At 38.6% G+C, this 23,694-nt stretch overlaps 1 protein-coding gene across 1 annotated transcript in view; it reads left to right on the top strand.

The window, feature by feature from the left end:
- LOC105368515 (uncharacterized) overlaps positions 1–23,694 on the top strand; it is a 213,967-nt gene that overhangs the window by 160,436 nt on the left and 29,837 nt on the right. Inside the window, exon 6 of the mRNA XM_011507528.1 lies at positions 12,619–12,675. Within this exon, the coding sequence (XP_011505830.1) occupies positions 12,619–12,675 (57 nt within the window). The remainder of the gene's footprint in view (positions 1–12,618; positions 12,676–23,694) is intronic.

Genomic DNA, 23,694 nt, shown 5'->3' with positions numbered 1-23,694 from the left:
AATTCTATACTTTCTTTTATATTCCTCGGCTAATTCCTTATTTCATTCGTCCATGGCTGCATCGATATTTACGCGCTAAGTAATAATTAGCGGGGAAACTTTTTTCGCGTGCATCACTCACTGAAAATCAATTCTGAAAATAAAAATAATCTTCCTCTCGGAAATTTCTAAGCGTTACCAGATGATATTATTGATAAAGTATTTCATGCGATTCGGTTCAAGTATTTATAATTAAATTATTGAAAATATATGTTTCGGGGGATAATTCATAATTTTATTACGCATTCAATAGCAATTTCATAGGAAATTCACTCATTAATTTTTCTTGTAATTATGCTTACTTATATTCCCGTACAATATGACATATCGTGAGTACAAGGTGTAATACCATTTTTGCATAGAGAAATATATAAACCAAAATAATTATGACCCACTCTATAGTCAACAAAGCCAAATGCTTTTCTTCTGCATTATGACTTCAAGTTAGACAGCTTGAAAGGAACATAATAAGCAAAGTAATAAATATTTTTCAAAATTCATACAAACGTAAATTTTATAGCCGATATTTAAACGTTACGCGCAATAATAATTACACGCATATACATTGAAGGCTGGAATAAAGAAATAATTAAATGAAAATCGTCGCTTAATTAAACGAACATTTTCAATGTGAAATTACTAGCCGCAATCTCTAAATAATGATGGTTTCAATGCAATTCAACAGATTTGTAAATAAGATTGTAGCCGGGATTTTGCAAATGCACTTTGGCTCTGTGCCTATAAGAGGTACGGAAGAGGGCGGGGGGATGGGGATGGGGGGGGGAGAGGAGGAGGTACTGTCGATAGGGGTGTACGGATAACCAGCTCGATTTTCTTTGGACTTTCTCGCAACAACGGCGCATTCGCCAACAACTCGACATGTTGAGACGGTCAGCTTTACTCCCGCATCGTCCTGCCAGGAGCACTCTCATCCAATATAATATATCGTCTGGATTAGCGAAGCGGGCCCTTATTGTTTTTCACTCTCGCGATCGAGAGCCCACTCTCACACGCACTCACGCACGCGCGCACACATGTACACGAGATCGAAAACAGCAGCGCCCTTAGTTATAACTTAATTACGAGAAAAGCCGCCCAGGAGTGCCTACATACATACATAAATTCATACATAAATTCATACATTCATACATTCATACGTTCATACGTTCATACGTTCATACATTCGTGTGTGTGTGTGTGTGTGTGTGTGCGCGCGTACAGATATTAGATTTCTCGTCATTAGAAACTTCTTGCCCTGGGAATTAACTCGAGCTTGAATATGGCATGGATAGATGGAGAGGGAAATACTACGGCTTTCCTTCCCCTTTTCTGGATCATGCGCGAAAGTAGTAATGCAAACATCCCGAGCAATATAGCTGATCAGAAAGATGAACGATGAAGTAATTACGGCGAATGAAATACAGACTAATGAGTGGCAGAGAGTAGGAAAGTCGTTACGCTCAAATGTTGGGAGAACTATCAACAAAAAATTTGGGTTACACCATTATCTAATGCTACGAAATCAATGTGATCAATCTCAGCATGAAATATTATTAATGTAATATTGTTATATAGACACTACGTTCCTTTACGCTACATTACATTATCTACATTAATTATCTCTATCCAAAAATATTTCAATTATTTTACTTCATCATTACATGAAATGGTAATTATGACTTTGTTTTTTTCACAATTTAAGGAAGATTCTCACAAACTTGATTTTATCACAATTTATACAAGAGTATTCAGTATTGAATGAAAGACTAGGGAATGATGGTCATAAAATGCAAAAGGAAAGTTCATTAGCGACGCATTTCTTAAGAGAATGTTCAGTATTTTTATTATTCGACCTTCTCTTTTATTGAATGAAAAGCAAAATTAATACAAAATCTAAATTCATACATATTTTTAATAATAAACATTTAATAATCAACATCACAAAACTATTATATTAAACACATGTTCCACGAGTTACTTTCACCAAAGGATATTTATATTTCATCAAATGCAATAAATCGTTGGCAACATCCTTAAAATCTATCACTTGATCTTAGGACCATTGATAAGCGTCCCTTTAATAGTAAAAAAAAAAAAACTTTTCTAATCAAGGAAATCAGTGCAACCGAATACACGGTAAATCACAGTCATTTCTACACATACGCATGCATACATGTCGCGTGTATGTGTAAAGAATCGCCTATAAGAAGCAATCATATTCGTTGGGGTAATTGCCGACAAACTTCTCTAATTATCGTACACAGTTACGCGAAAGAACGAGTGGCGAGAACATACGCAGGATCTCTTTGGCATATCAAGCTTAATTGCACGTCGCTACCACTGCCAAGTCTCTCTCTCTCTCTCTCTCTCTCTCTCTCTCTCTGTATATATATATATATATATATACTTCACAGGGGTTGCAGTATTGTAGTTGACGAGGCTTTGCTATGCGATTATTGTACTAATTACGATGAAATTCTCTCTCTCTCTCTTTCTCTCTCTCTCTCTCTCTCTCTCTGTCTTTCTCTACCTCTACCTCTTTCTCTCCCACTCCCCCATCTTCCTTTCTTTCTTATTTTCTTACACGTTACACGTAACACCGAACGCTTTCGCATGGTATGCATTTGCGTACAAGCACATTCTTTTTTTCTCATCTTACTTCTTTTTCCTTTTTGTTCTTTCTTTTTTTTTTTTAACGTACTTAAGCCCATTTGCATTCGATGAATATTTCATCGTACGTACAAGATGCGATGCACGCGAGAGGCATAAGATATCACGGAAACGACGTGCTAATTATAATTCGCTTTATCAGCGGAAATCACGCGAAAACTGGCAAAACCGCTATTAACTATAACAATTGTAGGGAGTTTTCATATAAACGCTATAAACGTTACCTTGAAATTAAACGTATTTTTAAGGAGTTTGAATTTGTAAATTATAAATAATGATTATACCGTAAATATGATTTAATAATATTGTCGGTTAAGGAAGTATTGTGTAATTTATACATATATATTAAGAGATATAAAGTATTGAAAAACCAATTGGGCATTATCTATTAGCGTGAATCGCAGATAATACATTTACGGGAAAATTATACAGTAAAATAAAACATCAAAACATTCAATTGCAACTGATAAATGCTTTCTGTTGATTACAAATAATAATAACGCCAACGACGCACGGAATCGAGTTTTATCAGTAATTATATTTATGATATTAACTATATTAAAATAATAATAAATATTAAGCGAAAAGTGACGGGGATATCGCCTATTTGTCCAGATATTCGTTTAACAGACCCACTTGAAAAAAGTCAGACCACCCAGACTGGAGTTTATTGCCGCACAAAGCCCAAATGCGGGATCCATCTTGGGGAAAACAATCAGCACTAGAAGCTTCGAAAAGCCAGCCGCCTATGAATTTTCGCAAACCCGACCAAGTATCGTCGTGCTTTATTTGCCGGAGCGCGACTTCGAGCCGAGCATACGTGCATCGGGGAGTCTCGTGCAATTCACGCGTACTTTACGACGACGTCTGCACAGTTTCACGGTAACTTAACCAACTCGAGCGCAACAGCGACGTCGGTGGCCTCGTGGCCTCGCGCCCTCCTCCGAGACACGCGGCCGCAGCTCATTTCGACAATTAAGCTCGCGAGCCCTTGTGCCGAGATCCGCTGTCACCATAGTCCTCCTCTTACATAACACGCCAATTCAAATGACGAATTTGAAATATTTTAGCTTGGTTAGTTTAGTCAGCCGCAAATTACCTCCTACGAACTTATCACCTAAGCAGCATGACTATACTAAGCACTATTAGCAGCTGGTCCTTTCCCAATTGACTATCCATTTCACTAACGAATCGTCGGCTTATTATGTAAAGCAACGTCGACCCATCAATTTTACACACAATTGGTTTTTCAGATGTGCGATGCGTTTAGCCGAATTTCAAAGCAACTTTTCCTTCCTTGAATGTTCCTTTCCTCAAATGAAACGATCCAACGCCACATGGCTCTATTATTTCTCAAACCTAATACATTTGCAATACTGAGACAGTCGATTCGTCTACAATAAGGAAGCACTACGTATTTCAGTTTTATTGAAGCACTTGGCGCGATAGAGATCGAGAAGAAGAATTGCGGCACAAAGCAACAATCTCCTCATCGGAAGAATACGGAATGCAATAAACAACGAGAAGTAAAAATCACAACAATCATCGCTGCGGGGAATCGCTCGCTCCTATATGCACAATCCAAAGCTCCTCCTATACTTCTCTCTCTCTCTCTTTTACGAAGATATACTTACTGCGGACGTTGCCAATAAAAAGGGGTTGGACCCTCTCGGCACGCGCTCATGATTTCCTCGATTACCGGGCGCGCGCGCACGCACGCACGCACGCACGCACGCACGCACGCACGCACACACGCACGTAAGCGTGCATATACACATACGCGCTTACCCTTCTTTCTCTCTCTCTCTCTCTCTCTCTCACTCACTCTGCCTCTTCCTCTCTCTATCATCTGCGAAAACGCAACGGGCAGAGAAGGACGAATGAGGAAACGCTCATCAATTTTCAATAATTTCTCGCCTTTGCTGTGCACTTTAATTTGCGTCTTGCGTAAAACCTTTTATCTTTCTACTTCCCAACTGCTATATCAATGTATATTTACCCTCGAAATAACACACTTCATCTCTATGTCTTTCTCTCATCTTCGGACACAAGTACAAAGCGCCAACGCGCACATTTACCATCTGCGCGAAAAGGGGCGTTAACGCGCTCCTTTTCTTGCTCATCTGCAATTATTTTCGGATCCATCAGCTTTTTCGGGTCGATTACTCGCACTGTTTGCAAACGATTAACAGCTTCGTCGAGATGATCGATCGATCGATCGGCCGATCGGACATGTATAAGCCTCCCATACATCGTGTCGATAACATTAGCAAACGAGAAGAAAGTATCTTTATATATTCCGCATTGACAGTGCGGAACTTATACAATTATTACAATTAAGATTGCTGATTTTTCCATAGATGAAATATTTTTCTTATCACTTCGAGGTGATCAGCCAAAAATTTTCTTATAACTTTTGTAAATAACTTTACCACAATATTTTCTCATCGGCTGAACCGAATAAATTTTACGAATAAATTTTCTGCCAAAATAATTGCCTAATATATTAAATATAATTACAGAAAATTGATATTTGCAACGAACATTTTACTCTTCATCTTTTCATCGAGGCATAACCGCACGTATTTTCAGATAATTAAATAAAGATAAACAAAGGAATAAAATGTAATGACATATTTGATGTCAGTTTAATAGCTTGTAATTAAATTAAATCAAATTATCTAACAAATAAAGCGCCTTTGGTTCAATTAAATCCGTACGAGAAAATCATCCTCTCAACTATAAGAAATTAAAATTATTAAAAAAATGTACGTATATTTTATGCTCCCATTTCATTCCAGCACTACTATTTCGCTGATAACTTAAATTAATAAGTTATAAGTTTTAGACGAGTACCTCGTTATACATCACTGTTCCTTCTCACTTTCATATTATAGTTTTTCCTATCATCACGGCTTTTTTAATGCCTCCTCCCACCTCTCACATTCGCACTATTATATTTACACAAATGTTCATGCACATACATAGATAGCTTCACTCGCTTCTCAGCTATTTCTTTTACCAAAACTAATTAAATATCGAGAAAAAACTGCGCGCAAAGGCAGCAAGTATCATTTTGTACTTACGCGTACAGAAGAACGACGCAAAATCAAGAACGACTTTGTCGCTTAGTCGCATATATTGTTTCTCATTCTCTCACAGTGTCTTTTCATCTGGCCCATGCATAAGTGAAGTTAGAAAATAAAACGTCAGAAATACATATTCACGTAATATTTATTAAAACATTTATTTGCATTAAAATACAATAAGAATAATAATTAAAATGTAATGACATTTTCCTTTCCCTTCTCGATTAATTCAATGTGTGTGTGTGTGTGTGCGTGTGTGTGTGTGCGCGCGCGTGTTTGTGCGTGTGTGTGTGAGTTAGAGTGAGAGTGAGAGTGAGAGTGAGAGTGAGAGTGAGAGTGAGAGTGAGAGTGAGAGTGAAGTTAAGGGAATAAGGGAAGAAGTGAAGCAGCCTCGATAACGATGGTAATAAACCGCTTGTTTTTTACTTTATAGCTTGCTGAAAAATTCTCGGAAGGTAAAAAAGACGTTTGTGTTTTTGCTTATGAAGCGAAGAGGAGAAGCGCAGAGCTATATTATTGTTCAATAAATCAATTATAGAGTACACGCGAGAGATATTTCGCGAACAGAAACTAAAAGAGTATACTGATTGAAGGATTTCAAAGTATTATTCTTACATTAAACAAGGTAATAGTGCCCACTCGTAATAGCCCTTGTATATTCGGAGAAAAACGTAAAACTATTTGAAAAAATTGGAAGCGTACTTTGTGCTAAAAGAACAACAAGTATTTTCTAACAAATTATAAATAAATGTTTGTATTACGAATTTTGTTTATTTCATAATTAAGATATATGAAGTACTGAAACGTATTGAATAAATTATACATCCTTATATATTCATCATTAAATCAAAAGATTTCTATACAGAATTGTCAACAAAATAATTATTCTATATATATAATTTATATAAATAGAACAATATTATTTATAAATTAAGGCTCTTTCTAACCTTTTACGCGCACGCTTGTCTTTATATATTTTATGATTTGCAACTTCGAAGCTCATCATTTATCAAATACTTTCTATCAACACAATGAATTGAAAAGCCAAGTTTTACATTTCATAAAACAAAGGAATATATTTAAAAAAAAACTTGAAATTCTTCGGTTATAACAATATTTCAGATAATTCTCAGAAAAGTAACGATAAGAAAAACGTTGCCTCGGTGGCGGCATCCATTTTTACTCATCACGCGTGTATATCGTACCGAATTACGCCGAACCCTTTCCTCGAGGCCGGCAGCAGCAGCAGTGAAAGACAGAACGATATAGAAGAGAGACACCGGCGTTCGGCACACTCCCACAGCGCTGGCAGCGGCATCTCGGAGCTTTGCTCTCTCAGACAGGTCGGTCGCTATGGAAACGCGCGCGAGATCAAGTGAGAGAGAGAGAGAGAGAGAGAGAGAGTGAGTGAGCGAGTGAGTGAGTGAGTGAGTGAGTGAGTGAGAGAGAGAAAAAGAGAGAGAGAGAGAGAGAGTGACAGCGAAAGGGCGCGACGGGGGTAAGTGGGGTAGCGGGATGTGCTTTAGATAGGACGAAAGAGAAAGGAACGCTTCCGGACTATGCGAACGTACCACAGAGAGAGAGAGAGAGAGAGAGAGAGAGAGAGACAGACAGACGGACAGAGTGAGAGAAAGAGTCCGAAAGAAAATGAGCGAGCAGGAGGGTCGGGAGGGACGAGGTTTTATTTCTTCATAACGTCCGCCATTATCGCGCCCTCGCTTCTTGCACTTGCTCGTTCTCCTCATTATGTCCTGCAGCGATAGAAAATATTCTTGTTTTAAAAAGAATTGTTGTGTGCAGGAGATTATGTGGGTGCGCATGTGAGAGAGAAAGAGAAAGGTACTGTATGTACAACTCCCTGTTTGCGCTAATGGCGCCGTTTGTAATGGGAAAAAGTCTAGAGCGCACTTATCGCGACGGGTTTTATATGACTCCCACTCCCTATACCATTCTCGTTTCTTATCTCTCTCTCTCTCTCTCTCTCTCTCTCTCTCTCTCTCTCTCTCTTTCTCTTTCTGTGTCTGTCTCTCTGTCTCTCTATCCAACTCTCCCTCTTTCTTTCAAACCAACTTCAATATACACCAACCCTTAGAGACATATATTGCGAGAAATTCTGTAATTTTTCTACCCTTCACGAGCAGATTCATTAATTTAAGTTTTTTAATTAGTAAATTAATTAGAACGAGCAGAGCGGACGGGGTGCAGCATCGACTAACCTTTATTTGTAGGTACAAACTTTTGTGCTCTCTCGCTTTTACTATGAAGTTGAATTGTTTATGACGTTAGTCTGGATAATAGAAACCATGGCCTTCGCTTCGATTCATCCGCCATAGTAAATGTATTCGTTTCATCGACTCTATTATAATAAAATTATAACAAAGTTTTCGAATGGAAATTCTTGAAATCAGCTTTCGATTATTATAATATGCAATGAACAAACAAACATGAATTATACAATTGACTAATAGTTAATGCCGTCTAAAATGCCAATTAATATTATATTTCATAGTATCGATTTTTTCATTAGCTTTATATTTGTCGCTAATTTTCCCCCAATTAAGCCTATGGGTAATGACATTGATACAAACGTCTCGAATATTTGCGCAACATTGATCGCAAAAAATATACAACAAACAATTAAAGATTATATTTCGGAAGTTTTTATTGGTAGTATATTATAATGCAAAGACTGGGTCGATTCTCTGGTGATTCTCGGCGCGTAATACGAGTTTTTCCCTTCGCGCGCCTGCCTTCGCGGAACGAGACGTGTTTTCCATATCGGTGATTCGCGTGCATATGAGATAGACCGTTAAAAAATTGATGCAGAGTAGACTATTGCGCATGCGTGCTCGCCCGAGGCCGCTGAAACTAGATTTCGAGTCACATCTCGTATTCATGGGTGGGCCGAGTGTACACGTGTATGAGTGCGAGTCGGGGAAAAAAGTACGCCTCGTATGTATCTGCATGCGAATAAGCCCCTATACGACTAATAACTTATACTTATTCCCATACACTTGTCTGGTTGGGAGAGAATATAGTTTTTAGTAAATATTGTAATTTAGTGATTGATAATGACAATAATGCGTATAGGGCATCAAGAGTCTTAAGCTCATTTCACATTCAATTAATATCGCCAAAAACAAAAAAAATTCTTCAACGAGAGATGATAAATTTATAGCACGCGTCTCCGGTAAAATTGGACTATTTCACACTCAAAAATAATAATAATAATATTGTTTAAGAAATATCTCTAGTCTTTAAAATAATAAATGAGCGATGAAATAATGCTCGACATCGGAGTGGAAGGTCATCGAAATCCTACAAGGTTCGTGAAAGCTTGAATTCGCCGTTATTCCATTTCGATGCCGTGTGCCGCCTAATAATCCAGGGCGAACGTCGGCGATATATGTGGAAGAAAAAGTCGCTGGATAAGGCAGCCCACTGGCGCTAGATGATTAGCTTGTTTCTTAGTGGAAGCGCGTGGAGGAGAAGGAGAGAAAAGAGCGCGATGTGTGCACATGCAGGTAGGAGGTTTGGGAGGGAAAAGTTGCGAAGCGCCGACATTGTGGTCAGCTTCGCAACCGCAAATGCCAAGGGATGAATTCTTTATGAAAGCTGTCGAGGGAAGCCGCCGAGGATTCATAGACTTTTAGATTATTTTCACTTTTATTACCACTGCCGCCGACATTGCACTGTTTATGAATTGTTCAGTATGTTTGGATATACAAGCAGGCCTGTCTTGCCCTTACCCTTATCCACCACTCCGGCACTGCATTAGTCTACAACTCGTCCCTGCTTTGTGCCTCGATGCCCTTTGCCCTCGCGATTTACAAGGGATTCTTCCTCTTGTTATGCTATTCCATACGAAAATGGATTCTCATTTTTCAATTAATTTTTTACAAATCCGAGGCCGGCCAACTTCCTGTGCCGCGCAAACCAATAGACAAACCGACGGAGTCGACGCCGCCGCCACTGCATAGAAAGAGCGACCTTCGATTCGTTACTTTTAATCAGCCAAATCGAAAAATAAATTCAATGTTTTGTGTATTACATTTTGTGTATTAGCGAGGACAAAGGAAATCGATAACAGCTGAGCCGTCATTTTTCATTCTAATGAGCACGATCTTGCGTCATATATATTTCGCAACTCTCGGAGCCGCTTACGTAATCTTCGATTGCGTCCTATCATTCTTACTTCATTTGATCTTTCATGAGAACGCTACAACTCTCTGCGAGCATTATGCCACGATGCAGATGTAGGGTATGTAGGTATAACAACAAATTGGAGCACTCTTAAATAATAAATACAACTTGTCTACGTCTCGTCAGCCCCCGTGAGGTCGAGACGAGGCTGACAGCGGTGTCGAGACTCGATCGGAAATCACTTTGCCTCGGAATTCCCATAAAGCGCGATCCTAAGCTTGTAGTCGACCCTCTTTACGCGTTCCTCTATAAGCTACGATACTATCGTCATCTCGCATTCAATAATCGGCCATTTCGCCTTTCCGAATCTAAAAATCGCCGGACAAACGAACGACTAGCGCGCAAAATTTAATTGGCACGAGCCAATACTCATCTAACGATTTATTCATCGTACTCTTCTCAATCGACAGAATAATAAATGCATTCTCTTGAAATTCAAAAAAAGAAGAAAAAAAATAATGAAAGCAAAATGAAATAGAACAAGAGAGAAAGAAACAAGTATATGTTAAATAATAGACGATTACGATTAATAGATAATAAGCCGTTGGAGACACTACTTTAATTATTTTTCTTTTCCCTATTCGTCATTGTCTAGCTATTAGTTTTATTATTACCATTTGCCACTAATATATACGAATATACTTGCCAAAGCTTAACACGACAATACTCTTACATTAATTGCGTAAATTTTGACATAATGCATATTTGACATAATGCGCATTGACTGAATTCTGAGAATCTTATTAATAAATGGCATTATTCACTTGAATTTTTATGACTCATCATCGGACGAACGAATAGCCCGACGACTTGGAATTTTAATATTTTAATTTGTTACATTATATGAAAATTTATATCAACAGCGAGAGCATTAACGGGATTAAAAACTTTATTCAATTTTAGTAATGCACAAGCTCAATAGCAAGCTCGTAACGTATCTTGATTATTTCCCATCGACAATATCGTGACATCTCTTTATTCTAATAAATCTATATGAGAGACGGAAATTATGATTGGAAAGTGCGGCCCTCTTGCCGTTCCGGTGGTCCGAGCGTACAGCCAGCGGAGTCGGGTCTTTAAATTAACTTCTCTCAAAGTTGGAGAACTGCGGGTCTCAATTACCGAGGCCGACAATCGCTAATGCCACGTAAAGTGACTTGAAACCGACGCTTTTTTCTTCAAAAACTTATCCGCCCGTTGTTCCCCATAATGAAGCAGAGGAAAAATAGAAAAAGTAACCCGCATAAAGCGTTGACCCACCCTTATTCCTGCAATTAGGATGATCGAGCGTACGCGACGAGATCTCGAATTGAACCATCCGCCGGCCATCATCCTTCGGCCAACAAATTTCTCAACAAAGCGTACGACGCGCCGGCTAAGGATGCACACACACTCTATATGTCCTTAGACACTGAGTCGATGGGCCGCGTATCCACCTCCCAGTCATTTATTGTCGCGTGGCAGGCGTTGGAGCTCCCGCACAACCGTACGCGTATGGCCGGTCGCCTAAGTGTGTATAAAACAAGACGGTATTAGCCCCCGTGAGCCCCGAAAATAACCACCCGTATTGAAATGTCCCCGAGTCGCAGCAGTCGATATATGTTGCTAGGATTATCCGAATATGGTCCAGTCTCTCTTTATTCCGGGCTGAGTTGCGACCCCCCAGGGTGTCGTATCGGCTCGCCCTCGCCGCCGACGGCGCGAAGCCTCCCACAGGCCGCTGACGTATGGCTGGTCATCTCCTTGTCGGTATTACCAGCCTCCACCACTAGATCTGTACATATGAGTACGCCGGCCGAGGCGCTTCGGGCGCCCAGTGGATTATTTGAATATGGGAAGGAAGGCATTGGAAAAGCAAGCTGGATTGGCCCAGGGACCTTTGGGGCTTGAATCGTGTCTACCCCATCGGTCGTACGTTTTCTGCTGATAATGCAACAAATAGCTCTCCACTAGCCTGACAAATCCAATCTCAATGTATGCGGCATTATTCTAGGAATAATGCACTTGTCTTTCGTGCGATGCGATGACAAGGATTGCCGTACTTTTAGATTCGTTGAAATATTAAGGGAACGGCTGCGAATGCCTTTCAGCTTAGAATACTGCGACGGGGACGTACGAGACCAATACATCGACGTATCAAGTACATATCTGCATGGGCTGGCACATGCGGTTGTACAAATGAGATTTTAAGCGATAAATAAGATGTGTGGCGTGAGGAAGGGTAATTTTGATGAACGACCGAATTCTTGAAACATTTCTTCCTGTTTACAAGCAGTGTACAATATAAACGAAAATAACGTTTATTGAGCAGCGAAGTATCCTTCCTTTTATTAAGAATTACATGTCGTTAATTCATACAATATTAGAGATATATTACAATATATTAAAGATAATCATTGTAAATTAATAGGATATATAAATATAAAAGAGCCTCGCCTACTTCCGTGAAATTAAAAAATAACTAATTTCAACGAGCGAAATTTCTCTCTCTCTCTCTCTCTCTCTCTCTCTCTCTCTCTCTCTCTCTTTAAAAAAATGTTATAGAAAACTTTACAAATACTTTAAATAATGAAATTCGAATTCTCCAATTCATAATGAATATTTTTATTTGTTACAGCAAGTGACGCACTCGGACGAGTTGAGAAGGATCCAGCATCACCCGAATCCTCACATGGTAAGTAATATGAAAATTAATATGCGCACACATATATGAATATACTCACTTACACAGAGAGATAAGTAATTACAATATTAATGATTTTATGAAGGGAAAAATTATTTCATCAAGACGACTATTATCTTCGGACGAATGAGTCTCTATACTTTATTTTATAAATTAATCCCATTTATGTTAATATTGATCGCTAGATTAATCGTTAAAACTATATATCTTTGTAAATAATGACAAATTATTATTTTGTAATTAAATGTCGCGAAAGTAATAATTATAAATATTATACATTGTTCATCTATTTTTATCATTACAAGGTTTCACGAATCATAATACTGATTTTACCTAATAGTGAATGCATAAATATGAAATTTATGAGCACGTAAACATTATTCAATGAATAAACATTAATTAAATATAATATTGTACAATGTCATACATTATTTAGATTTAAAATTATTAAATAAGATAACAAAGATCTTTGCGCTTATAAACTAACAATAATTACAATGTCCTACGATGATATAAAATGAATAAAGACAGTAAAACAGAAATTACGATTTTTTAAAATATCTTTTATGATTAATCAAATATGTTGTTTTTTATTTATTTATTTATTTATTTATTTTTTTTTTTTTTTTTAATAGAGATTTAGTAAAACCGTAATTGTAATAAATGCTAAAATGATATATTATCGAAAATCATTTTAGAATTACTGTAGTCGGAAATCCATTTTCTCTGAAACTACATTGATCTATAACAGCTATAATTGAAGTTGTTTATAACAACGCATAATTTCCTCTTATAATGCAGTTTCACATAACGATTCTTTATAAAGATGCAATAAGAATTAAAGTATAAAGAATCTTTATCAAATATGATCATTTATAATGGATTTTGAAATTTATTTACCAATCAGTATTGTTCACATTTAAGTTTAAGAAAACTCTAGTTTTTTTTTTGCTCTTTAAAAAAGTTCATTTCACGAATGTAGCTTTTTTGTATAAAACCTACGACCACCATAATATACATATATTAATATATATATATATATATATATATGATAATAAGTAGAACATTAGCCAACTCGTTTGAACAATGTTCTATCGAATTTTGGAGTACGTTAATATTACGTTTTCAGCTCGCTATAATAACTAAATAAACGAATAAACAAATAATTGTAATGGTTTATGCGGGTGCATGGAAGTTAACATAAATATAAACAATTCATTGGAAACTTATGTAAATAAATTGAAAGTACGAGGTCAAGTTCTTTTTATTTTTTAAGATATTTCTTAAGATATTAAAAGCCCGATTCAGGAACAAGCCATTCAAACTAAAAATCTCGTTCAAAGAAGCTTTTACAAATACTACTCCGCGATTTCTTTCCCCTCAAGAGCCGTTCACTTCAAATACAAGAAGAAGAAGAAGTACGATTTATCTCCTAATCGCCATAAAGCAACAAACTCTCCGGGTGATGCGACTAAGTACAGTCTCCGAGTTTATTATCTACCTCCGTCTCAATCTAGTGTCTCGTACGTGCACATCCCCATCGTCGAGAATCCGGAACGCAGGAGCGGCACCGTGACCGAGACGCGCACACTTTTCGTCGAATACTTCGTGTGGACCAGCCGTGGCCCGAACAGGACTAATTTCGTTCCCCGTAAAGTATGTCATAAACACAATTATTATGCGGCGCCGTATGCTGCCGCCACCGCCGCTGCCCCATTGTCAATAATTTTCCGTCCAACCCCCACGGCGCGTGCGTGCACGTCTAGGTGCATTATTCGTATCTGCCATGACCAGAACACGTGTATAAGAAGCGATGGATCATAAAAAAGACGTTCGCTTCATTTCCAAGAGTCAATCTAGCAGTGACGAAAACGGCGGCAGCGGTGATGTCGGTGGTGGCGGCGTCGACAGCGGCAGCGGCAGCGGCAGCGGCAGCAGGAACGACGATGACGACGAGGACGACGATGGCCGGCAATAGTTGAGACGAAACGTGAAGCGACCAACCGATAATCGACGAACAATTTGCAATTTACACAAGGCCCCGAAAAAGCCCGAGGCCTTTTCTTTCTCATTTGGCTTCTTGCTCTACCTTCTGCCACAGTATCACACATACACGCTCTCTCTCTCTCACTCTCTCTCACTCTCTCTCTCTCTCTCTCTCTCGCACACACACACACACACACTCTCTCTCTCTCTCTCTCTATCTCTATCTCTATCTCTCGCTCTCTATATTTACACACACACACACACACACACACACACACAAACACGCGCGCGCGCATATGTATATATTTCTTCGACCCTTTTCTCCTTCTACTGATCATTACTTTGCCATCGTCCTCTACGTGTATACCAGGCTCAGTCTCCTTTTCTCTCTCACTTATTCAGGGAAAAAATATTCCTCCTAAAATTGCATTTTACTGATTACGTATGTTAAAAATTGCATTGCGATTCCGTGTAAAAATTATATTACCAAGCACAATTCCGAGCCGAAAATTTGTTTTAGCTCCGACTTCTTCGCTGAAACATACCTAATCGGCATCTTACGCCGACTAATCCAATATTTTATTCAAACCCTTCTATTAAATGAAAATATTTCTCTCATGACCGAAGCTTATTCATTTAAATTTTATAGATAACTAGCTCACTACATTCATAAAATATGCATAATTCATTTGGTCGTGGTAATGATTTTTGTTGTGGCATTGATGCATTTCATACAAAAGTACAAACGCAATAGTTTCAACATTATATCGTCTCGATGAATTATTTTATCGTTCTGTTAAATTTCGAATAAGCGGCAAATCAAGGTTTTGTCGAATAATCGAAAATGAATTTCGTAATCAACCTGTTTCCATCACAATCCACGACCAAGCGATATTGACGGAAAATCATACGATATTCCTTGCCGTGTTCGTCTACCTCCATCTTACTGACAATGAACGAGTAAATTCACAGAACAAAATAGAGAACCTGAAAATGAGGAAGACAAGATACCCGTCTTTCCATTAGACACAGACTTCGTGAGAATATTTCACTTGCGTGGTATATTATAGCATCAATTTGCAAAGTGTATCTCACTTCAATTGGCAGGCATCGTCCACACCGTTCTGTCTTCCTTTAATTCGGCTAATCGTTTTCGTGCATCATTACTATCCCCTGACGTAAAATACCGATTATATTTTTACATTATTGTCATGTAAAATATATTAAGTTGATAATATAATTTAATGAAATGCCAAGGCTTCGGTAATTCATATTCAATTGTGCAGAAATATTATTCGCATAACATACGCATTGATTTTTGTATCATTCGAGCAATTATTAACGAACAATCGTCCGACAGTTATATTTTATTGTATTTCTAGTGCCAATACTTCCTCGTAAATCTTATCTTTATCTATATATATATTAATAGCATGAAATTATAATAAGCGAAATATAATTTCAAAATCTGATTGCTCCTGCGCAAAATAAAAGCAAATATTCCTTAAAAAGAAAAAAAAATCAACGTGATAACATTAATAAAGGCCTAACGATTAAATGTAAGGCCGTTGTTAAAATAAAGTAATCTAAAAATTCAATAAGCTGTTCATATCACAAAAAGTTTAATTACCACCTCATCGGTCGCTACATTATTTGAGATCCGCTAAAAATGTCCGTTATACGGCTCGTAATAACAAGGAACGTCAACATTTTTCGCTGAGTGTATATGGAGCGCTCAGTCGCTGGCATTTCGCGCATTTATGCCCTCACCAGGCGCTGTCGCGTTTTTACGAGGGTTGTATACGTGTCTCGCAAGTACAGGAACGTTTCACGGGGGGTTGGCCGGTACTCGCGAACACGGTCCTTGGGTTACAGTGCTTCCCGTGAGCTTGTGAGATGGGCCGAGAGAGAAGGTGTACGAGTTTGAAAAATGAATTATGACGAACGCCTCGACGCATCTGCTGTATGGCATTTTCGATATACTAGGGGGATATACCATCTCCAACTAGCAAATCTGACGTTGAAATTTCATTCTTATAACGATGTAGTTTAGCGAGCGTTCAGAGGTAAGCGCGACTCTCCTTACTCATTGATATGTGCTTTTTTCTAAAACAAATCACTCATATTGATTAGCTGTACTTTATCATCATAACGTGCGCTAAATTAAATATATATTCGTTTGTCAATTTATCGGTTATTGCTGAGCATTTTTCGGAAAATTAATGATCGAATTTTTTTTCTAAACACTAACTCTCCAATAATTGTGCAATATTACCTTTGATTATTTCTTAATGCCTCGTAATAGTATAGAATTGTAGCACGAAAAATGAAAAATTTGAATAGTCAGGAAACAAAATAGATTAAGAGTCTATTTAAAATCCCCTATTCTCACCAAAGTACCAGCAGCTCTCATTATATATATATATATATATATATATATATATATATATATGTATGTTCATCAAAAGTCATGCTGCCGAGTGAAACGGACGGTACATAAGCGCGATATGGACAAAAAATGAGGTACTCTCACTACAGGCTCTCGGAAATCTTTCGAACCGGTCGTAACCGCGTTGGACTTTCGCAGCCTTTCGCCGCGGATGATCTGCCTATGAAAAGAGCAACTCGGCAAATTGACGAAAGAGAAAAAGAAACAGTGTGAGAATCAGGTAGTGATAGATAGGAAGAGAGGGCGAAAAAACTGTGAAGGAGAGCAGATATTGCGAACCTGTATTTTACTTTTATAGCATTTAGCCTGGTTGTTTGTCTTATTGCTATTTAGCCTGTTCTCCTGGAGTCAATTAGTAATTTCACTTTAATGTGGATTCTTTGAATCTTTCTGCCGCACCCTCTTTCACCCTCTCTTCCTTGCTCTCTCTCTCTCTCACACACACACACACACACACACACACACAAACTCTCTCTCTCCCTCTCTCTCCGTCTCTCTCTCTCTCTCTCCGTCTCTCTCTCTCTCTCTCCGTCTCTCTCTCTCTCTCTCCGTCTCTCTCTCTCTCTCTCCGTCTCTCTCTCTCTCTCTCCGTCTCTCTCTCTCTCTCTCCGTCTCTCTCTCTCTCTCTCCGTCTCTCTCTCTCTCTCTCCGTCTCTCTCTCTCTCTCTCCGTCTCTCTCTCTCTCTCTCCGTCTCTCTCTCTCTCTCTCCGTCTCTCTCTCTCTCTCTCCGTCTCTCTCTCTCTCTCTCCGTCTCTCTCTCTCTCTCTCCGTCTCTCTCTCTCTCTCTCCGTCTCTCTCTCTCTCTCTCCGTCTCTCTCTCTCTCTCTCCGTCTCTCTCTCTCTCTCTCCGTCTCTCTCTCTCTCTCTCCGTCTCTCTCTCTCTCTCTCCGTCTCTCTCTCTCTCTCTCCGTCTCTCTCTCTCTCTCTCCGTCTCTCTCTCTCTCTCTCCGTCTCTCTCTCTCTCTCTCCGTCTCTCTCTCTCTCTCTCCGTCTCTCTCTCTCTCTCTCCGTCTCTCTCTCTCTCTCTCCGTCTCTCTCTCTCTCTCTCCGTCTCTCTCTCTCTCTCTCCGTCTCTCTCTCTCTCTCTCCGTCTCTCTCTCTCTCTCTCCGTCTCTCTCTCTCTCTCTCCGTCTCTCTCTCTCTCTCTCCGTCTCTCTCTCTCTCTCTCTCTCTATCTCTATCTCTCTGTCTCTTCGAATGTACGCTTATGTAAACGTATATTTTCGCGGTGATTACCGAAAAATCATTCCGAGAGTGCTGACGAACTGAACACCGAAAGACCAACAAAACGAAAGAAAAAAGAAACGATGGAAAAAGAAAGTAAAAAAAGTGTAAAAGCGTTATGGCTGTGGGCAAGGGAAAAAAAGAGAATAAATAGGGCGCATGTTATTAAGGATCATTAATATTATGCTCTTTTCTAATTTGAGATATTTATTGAGGTATATTCAAATAATCTCCACACTAGTTTGATATTTAGGTGATACGATAAAAACATGAGCAGTCCCATTTGATAGTCAATATGTAATATTTATTCCCTTTTACATTTACGGGCTATAGAAAAAAAAGCTGCCTTCCATACGATTCCAAATAATTAAATTCAGTCCGAATAATATTTATAATAAAATCATTATTGCTATTACTTGTAGGAGTAAACAACAAATACGTGAACAACAAAATTTTCATTCGTTTGTTCTTTATTTAAATAAAGAATGTGTGTCAGGAAAAGGGGGCGGAGAGGGAGATGCGTGGTGGCGGAAGGGGACGCAAACGCCTTAAATATATTTCCTGGAACAGGTGATTAGGAAATAAAATATAGCTAATGCTGATTAGGCAATACGATTGCTCTAAACTGTGTATTAGAACTGTTTTAGGGAAGTGTGCCATTGAAAAATAGCCGTCCGAATTATTAATATTTGAGATAAACAATGCCAAATAGTATGTGAGAAATGAATTTATGAACAAATGCCTCCCAATTGATTTGACAACCACTGTTAATTATTATTTTCCTTTTGGGCTTTTTCCTTTGTATGTAATTCGTTTCTATGCTCATATTATAAATCGATTCCAGCTCAAATTCATTCAATTATTATCATTAAACAAATACATAATATGTATATATCGAATAAATTGATAATAAGAAAAAAAATTATTTCATTAATTGATATGAAATATTTGTTTTATAAATAGAAATCTTTATGTATGGATGAATCGAAAGATCTTTATCTTAACTGAAAAATGATAAATTAAAAATTGATTTTATTAAACTTTATCTACTTAATTATATCAACATTTTATCTTTTTATACTTACATTTAATCATTTTAATTGATAAAATACACACACACACACACACACACACACAAGCGCGCGCGCGTTCATATATTCTTTTAATTCAATTGGTTAAGACTAGATTTTAACGATGCTTGGTTTATGTCACTCGAATTTCTGTAACGAAGACACTCGCTTCGTTTAGTCATGCAAAGAACGTACGGGGCACCTGCTTTTCAAATATGGCTAGGTACGAGATTCTTACTACCAGCAGTTCGCAAATCGGAAACACCTAACTCGTATAATAATTTATGTCACACACATTAACTTCCGCAATGCATTAGTGGCTCAAACATTTGAACGTATTAAAAAATATATACAGTGTGTTGTGAGAATAATAGACAGTTTTAAGCGAAAGCCCGGACATTGCATTTGATTTTATTTTATAAATTGACTTATAAATTTTCCAACAATCAGCTTTGCACACGCAAATCATAGTTTTTCTCTCCCGACAGTTTATCGTCATCGCATCACATTAAATTGCAAATTCGCATTCATTCTATTCAATTATTTTTCATTTACATCCGCTTAAGTATAAAAAATCTAAACTAAATAATAACCGATTGATTGATATAATTTATTGTACGCGTTGGAAAATCTTTATAAGGAAAAATTCTTATTTATGCACGAACGAGTACATTATTGTGCCTGTGAGGGGCTATCGATTCATCAGAAAACGCCGAAAACCACTCAATGATGGCTTTTCAGAGGGACGCGTGTCACTGTACGGATCATAAATATGAAAGAATTCTTACGAAAAGACTTTTTAACACCATGTCCATGCTATTATCGTAATAAAAAAAAAAAAATTTTTTTTTAAAGCGTAGCAGTCGATCAATATAAAGAAAGACAAAATTGACTTTAAGTATTATAACGTAAAAGAGCAAGTTAAATACATCGAATGCCGTATATAATGTATTCATTGACAAAACGGAAAATGCAATGAGCTCGGGTGAGCCACGGACTTTGTTATTCAAATACCCAGTGGGCAGTTGTCTAGCAGGCAAAAAAAAAAAAAATATATATATATATATATATATATATATAGAGAGAGAGAGAGAGAGAGAGAGAGAGATTTCAATTCCAGAAGCAATCGATTGAAGTACAAGATCACCGTACTGGTCATCCACTATCAGCAAACATTGCGCGTGATTTACACCCTTACGAGGGTTTGCTGTTTATAGTGCGCACATGCGTATATTCGTAAACGACGATATTTAAATTTTTCTGTGCAAGGAAACGAATTCGATTCAATGCTCGAACAAGGCTCCCTAAACATTTTCATTCGCAATATTCAGGGTGATATCGTCGATATCGAGAGCTTGTTTTCTCCGATCGATGCTGTTTACGTTTATCGCGATGAGAGTTTCCAAGGCAGTCTATTATACCGAATCTCAATGGTCCGGTAAAACTGAATAATAAAGCTGTTAAAGAGAGAGAGAGAGAGAGAGAGAGAGAGAATGTGCTCGTAATTTCAGTGTTATGCATTATAATTGTAAGATAGGGTTTACGAAATATAAAAGAAGAAAAAAAGTTGAAAACGAAAGCTGTTTCTTATCGTTCTCCTATATAAACTTCCTCTTCCTAGATCTGCCATTTAAGCAATTAGCCGTTCCTTGATTTTCACTTGCTTCCTCGCAAATCACACTTACAATTCATAATATACCTGCAATTTATGATATATATTGCATTTACATAATTGACACACACGAAGACTCATTCGCCACGATCCGGCCATCCATGCGTGCAATGATAAAGTCGCTGTTCAGCTGCTTTCCAAGAAAAGTTTGCTAAAAATGCCTTTCAAAAGAATACTCGTGTACTTATGCAATGAGATCCGAAGCGTTATTATCAAATAGACAATCACGGGCTCACGGTTATGAAGGATCGAGAGTGCGCGCGGCCTTGCGAGCAAGAAATAAGGATCAAGGGCGCACAGCCCATTACCGCCATCAACGGCTTTTCCTGAATTTTCAAATACCGAAAGCGAATGTTCACACGCTGTCGTTGGCACGCACACTGGCACTCGCGAGCCTGCTAATCGCATAAGCAGAATTGGAAAACAAGTATACATGGATTGAAGAAGCTTTCATCGCTTCCGCGAAGCAGCGTCGCATCCGGGGCTCTTACACCCCGAGGGTCGAGACAACGAGCCGTGGAAACAACTTTTCATACAGCGCATCAACGTCTCAGCGAGCGCTCCTTTCTCACGCATAGCGGACTTTTTACTTACGAGGAACGGCTACGTAAGTCCATGCGTACCAATGTCGATTATTGGGACTGACCATTGACCCACGAGTACCCCATCGACGGCGATGGAGTCAACTTTTTATTGTCTCGGGTGGATTGGCGATCGCGTAGTTGTAATTGGACGTAATACTTGGATAATTGCTTGCGAAGGACTTTATGTCGCTCGATAGTCGATTTTGCTCGAATCGAGTAGTCCACTCTGCTCATTTAAAGGCTCGCGAATTTGTGACTTATAGTAGCATTAACTCGATTATCCATGCAATTGTTAATTTAACGTTTGAATGGTTATTTATTATTTACGGAATCCAGGGAATCGACGGTGTGAACAACTAAATTTAGCATTTTAAGTGGCATAATTATTCGCCAAGGTCGTCGAAACTCTGACCAATTAAGTGATTTACCATTTAACTTTTTTTTTGGACCTTTATCGATCGTTAAAAATTACATGCGTGGGAATGGCATAATCTAATCATCAATTTACAATTAAGAACTTTCATACAAACTAACTGCAGCTATCACTCGAACAGATAACGCACTTTTTCTTTCGCAATAAAGTAAGTACGATTATAATTGGAATATTTCTCAATGTAACTGCATTTTTATCTCTACACGGTCAGATAAAAGAGATGGCAGGATCAACGTAAAGGGAAGAAAGTGTGTAAGTGACAAACAGAAACCGAGGATAGAAAAATGAATGTAAAGAAGACTGCTGCATCAGGCTGATTAAAGATCATTAATTATATCTCGCCCATCAGAAAAATTAATTAAGTCGATCCATATCACTCGTCGAACGCTTCGTGCATAATCGCATCTTCGTCTCTTTACATCGATTGTAAATATGTACAAGTACGCGCGCTCACGCACACATTCCATTCGTGAGAAGACGATGAGACAACAAAAATGGCGTCAAAGTCGTGCTACATTTGTTGGACGTCCATGTAAGGAGAAACTAAGGGGAAGGTAGGACGAAAGAAGAACGAACGAAGGAAAGAACGAGAGAATGACAGAGAGAACGAATGAGAGAAAGAAGGAAAGAAGGAAGGTAAGAAGGAAAGAAAGAAGGAAAGAAGGATGGAAAGAAAGAAAGAAAGAAAGAAAGAAAGAAAGAAAGAAAGAAAGAAAGATGGAAGGGAGGAAAGAGGGATAGGAAAAGGAGAGAAGTAGCAATTAGCAATTAAACCAATAAGAGCTGCAATTGACGATTCCGTCGATAACTTTACGCTTCGTTCTCACGAGCGGCCATGGCCGTTTCATCCTCTCTCGGTCTCCTTTTTTCCCTGCATCTCGTCGTCGACATACTTTGTCCCTTCGCTTCTCTCCTCCGCACCCCCCCCTCCAACCCCCTCACCACCCTCTCCAAGATCCGTCCGCAGCTCATCAGCTCCTTCAAAGTCCAATCGAAAATCGTAACGCGCGACTTTTGACGCCGAGCTACGACGACGTCCGAAGCCGAGGAATAACGCGAAGGGCAAGGAAATAGTAAGACCGAAAGAATATCCATTGGCTTTATTCGCTCAAGAGTTCTCCCGTTCGCGCGTTGAATTGCATTTAGCTAATCGAGCCGAGGCGCCGATCTATGGGCACACATAAACGTCATCGTAAGAGCGCAACGATCGTTAATTAACGACAAGCCGTTATTAAAACGACAGTAGCCGAGCCCAATTGGCTACCGATTCGACACACCACCGCCTCCCACGCCGCGATTACACATTAATTAAATAATCAATATTTATTAAGCTTATTGAGGGAGAAAGTGATGAGTCCGGACAATAATACGATGGCCGCTTGCTACTCTACGGTATATTGCTCGTATATAGCCTAATAGGCGCCCCATATTACCCCAATAACGACTCAATAAATATGGACGCGTGGCCGCAAATGAAGACGATAAATTGTCGAACGGCCGGATCGATGCGACGCACAAACGGAGCAGCCTAGCACGATTCTCCATCTCTTACGCGCCGCCTGGCTCGCGATCGGCCGCTTTCGCACCAAAT

The sequence above is a fragment of the Ceratosolen solmsi genome, unplaced genomic scaffold (genome assembly GCF_000503995.2).
Source record: "Ceratosolen solmsi marchali unplaced genomic scaffold, CerSol_1.0 scaffold6, whole genome shotgun sequence".
Taxonomy (NCBI): Eukaryota; Metazoa; Arthropoda; class Insecta; order Hymenoptera; family Agaonidae; genus Ceratosolen; species Ceratosolen solmsi.
The sequence above is the reverse complement of the archived record's forward strand: the minus strand, read 5'-3'. Positions and strand labels throughout refer to the sequence as shown.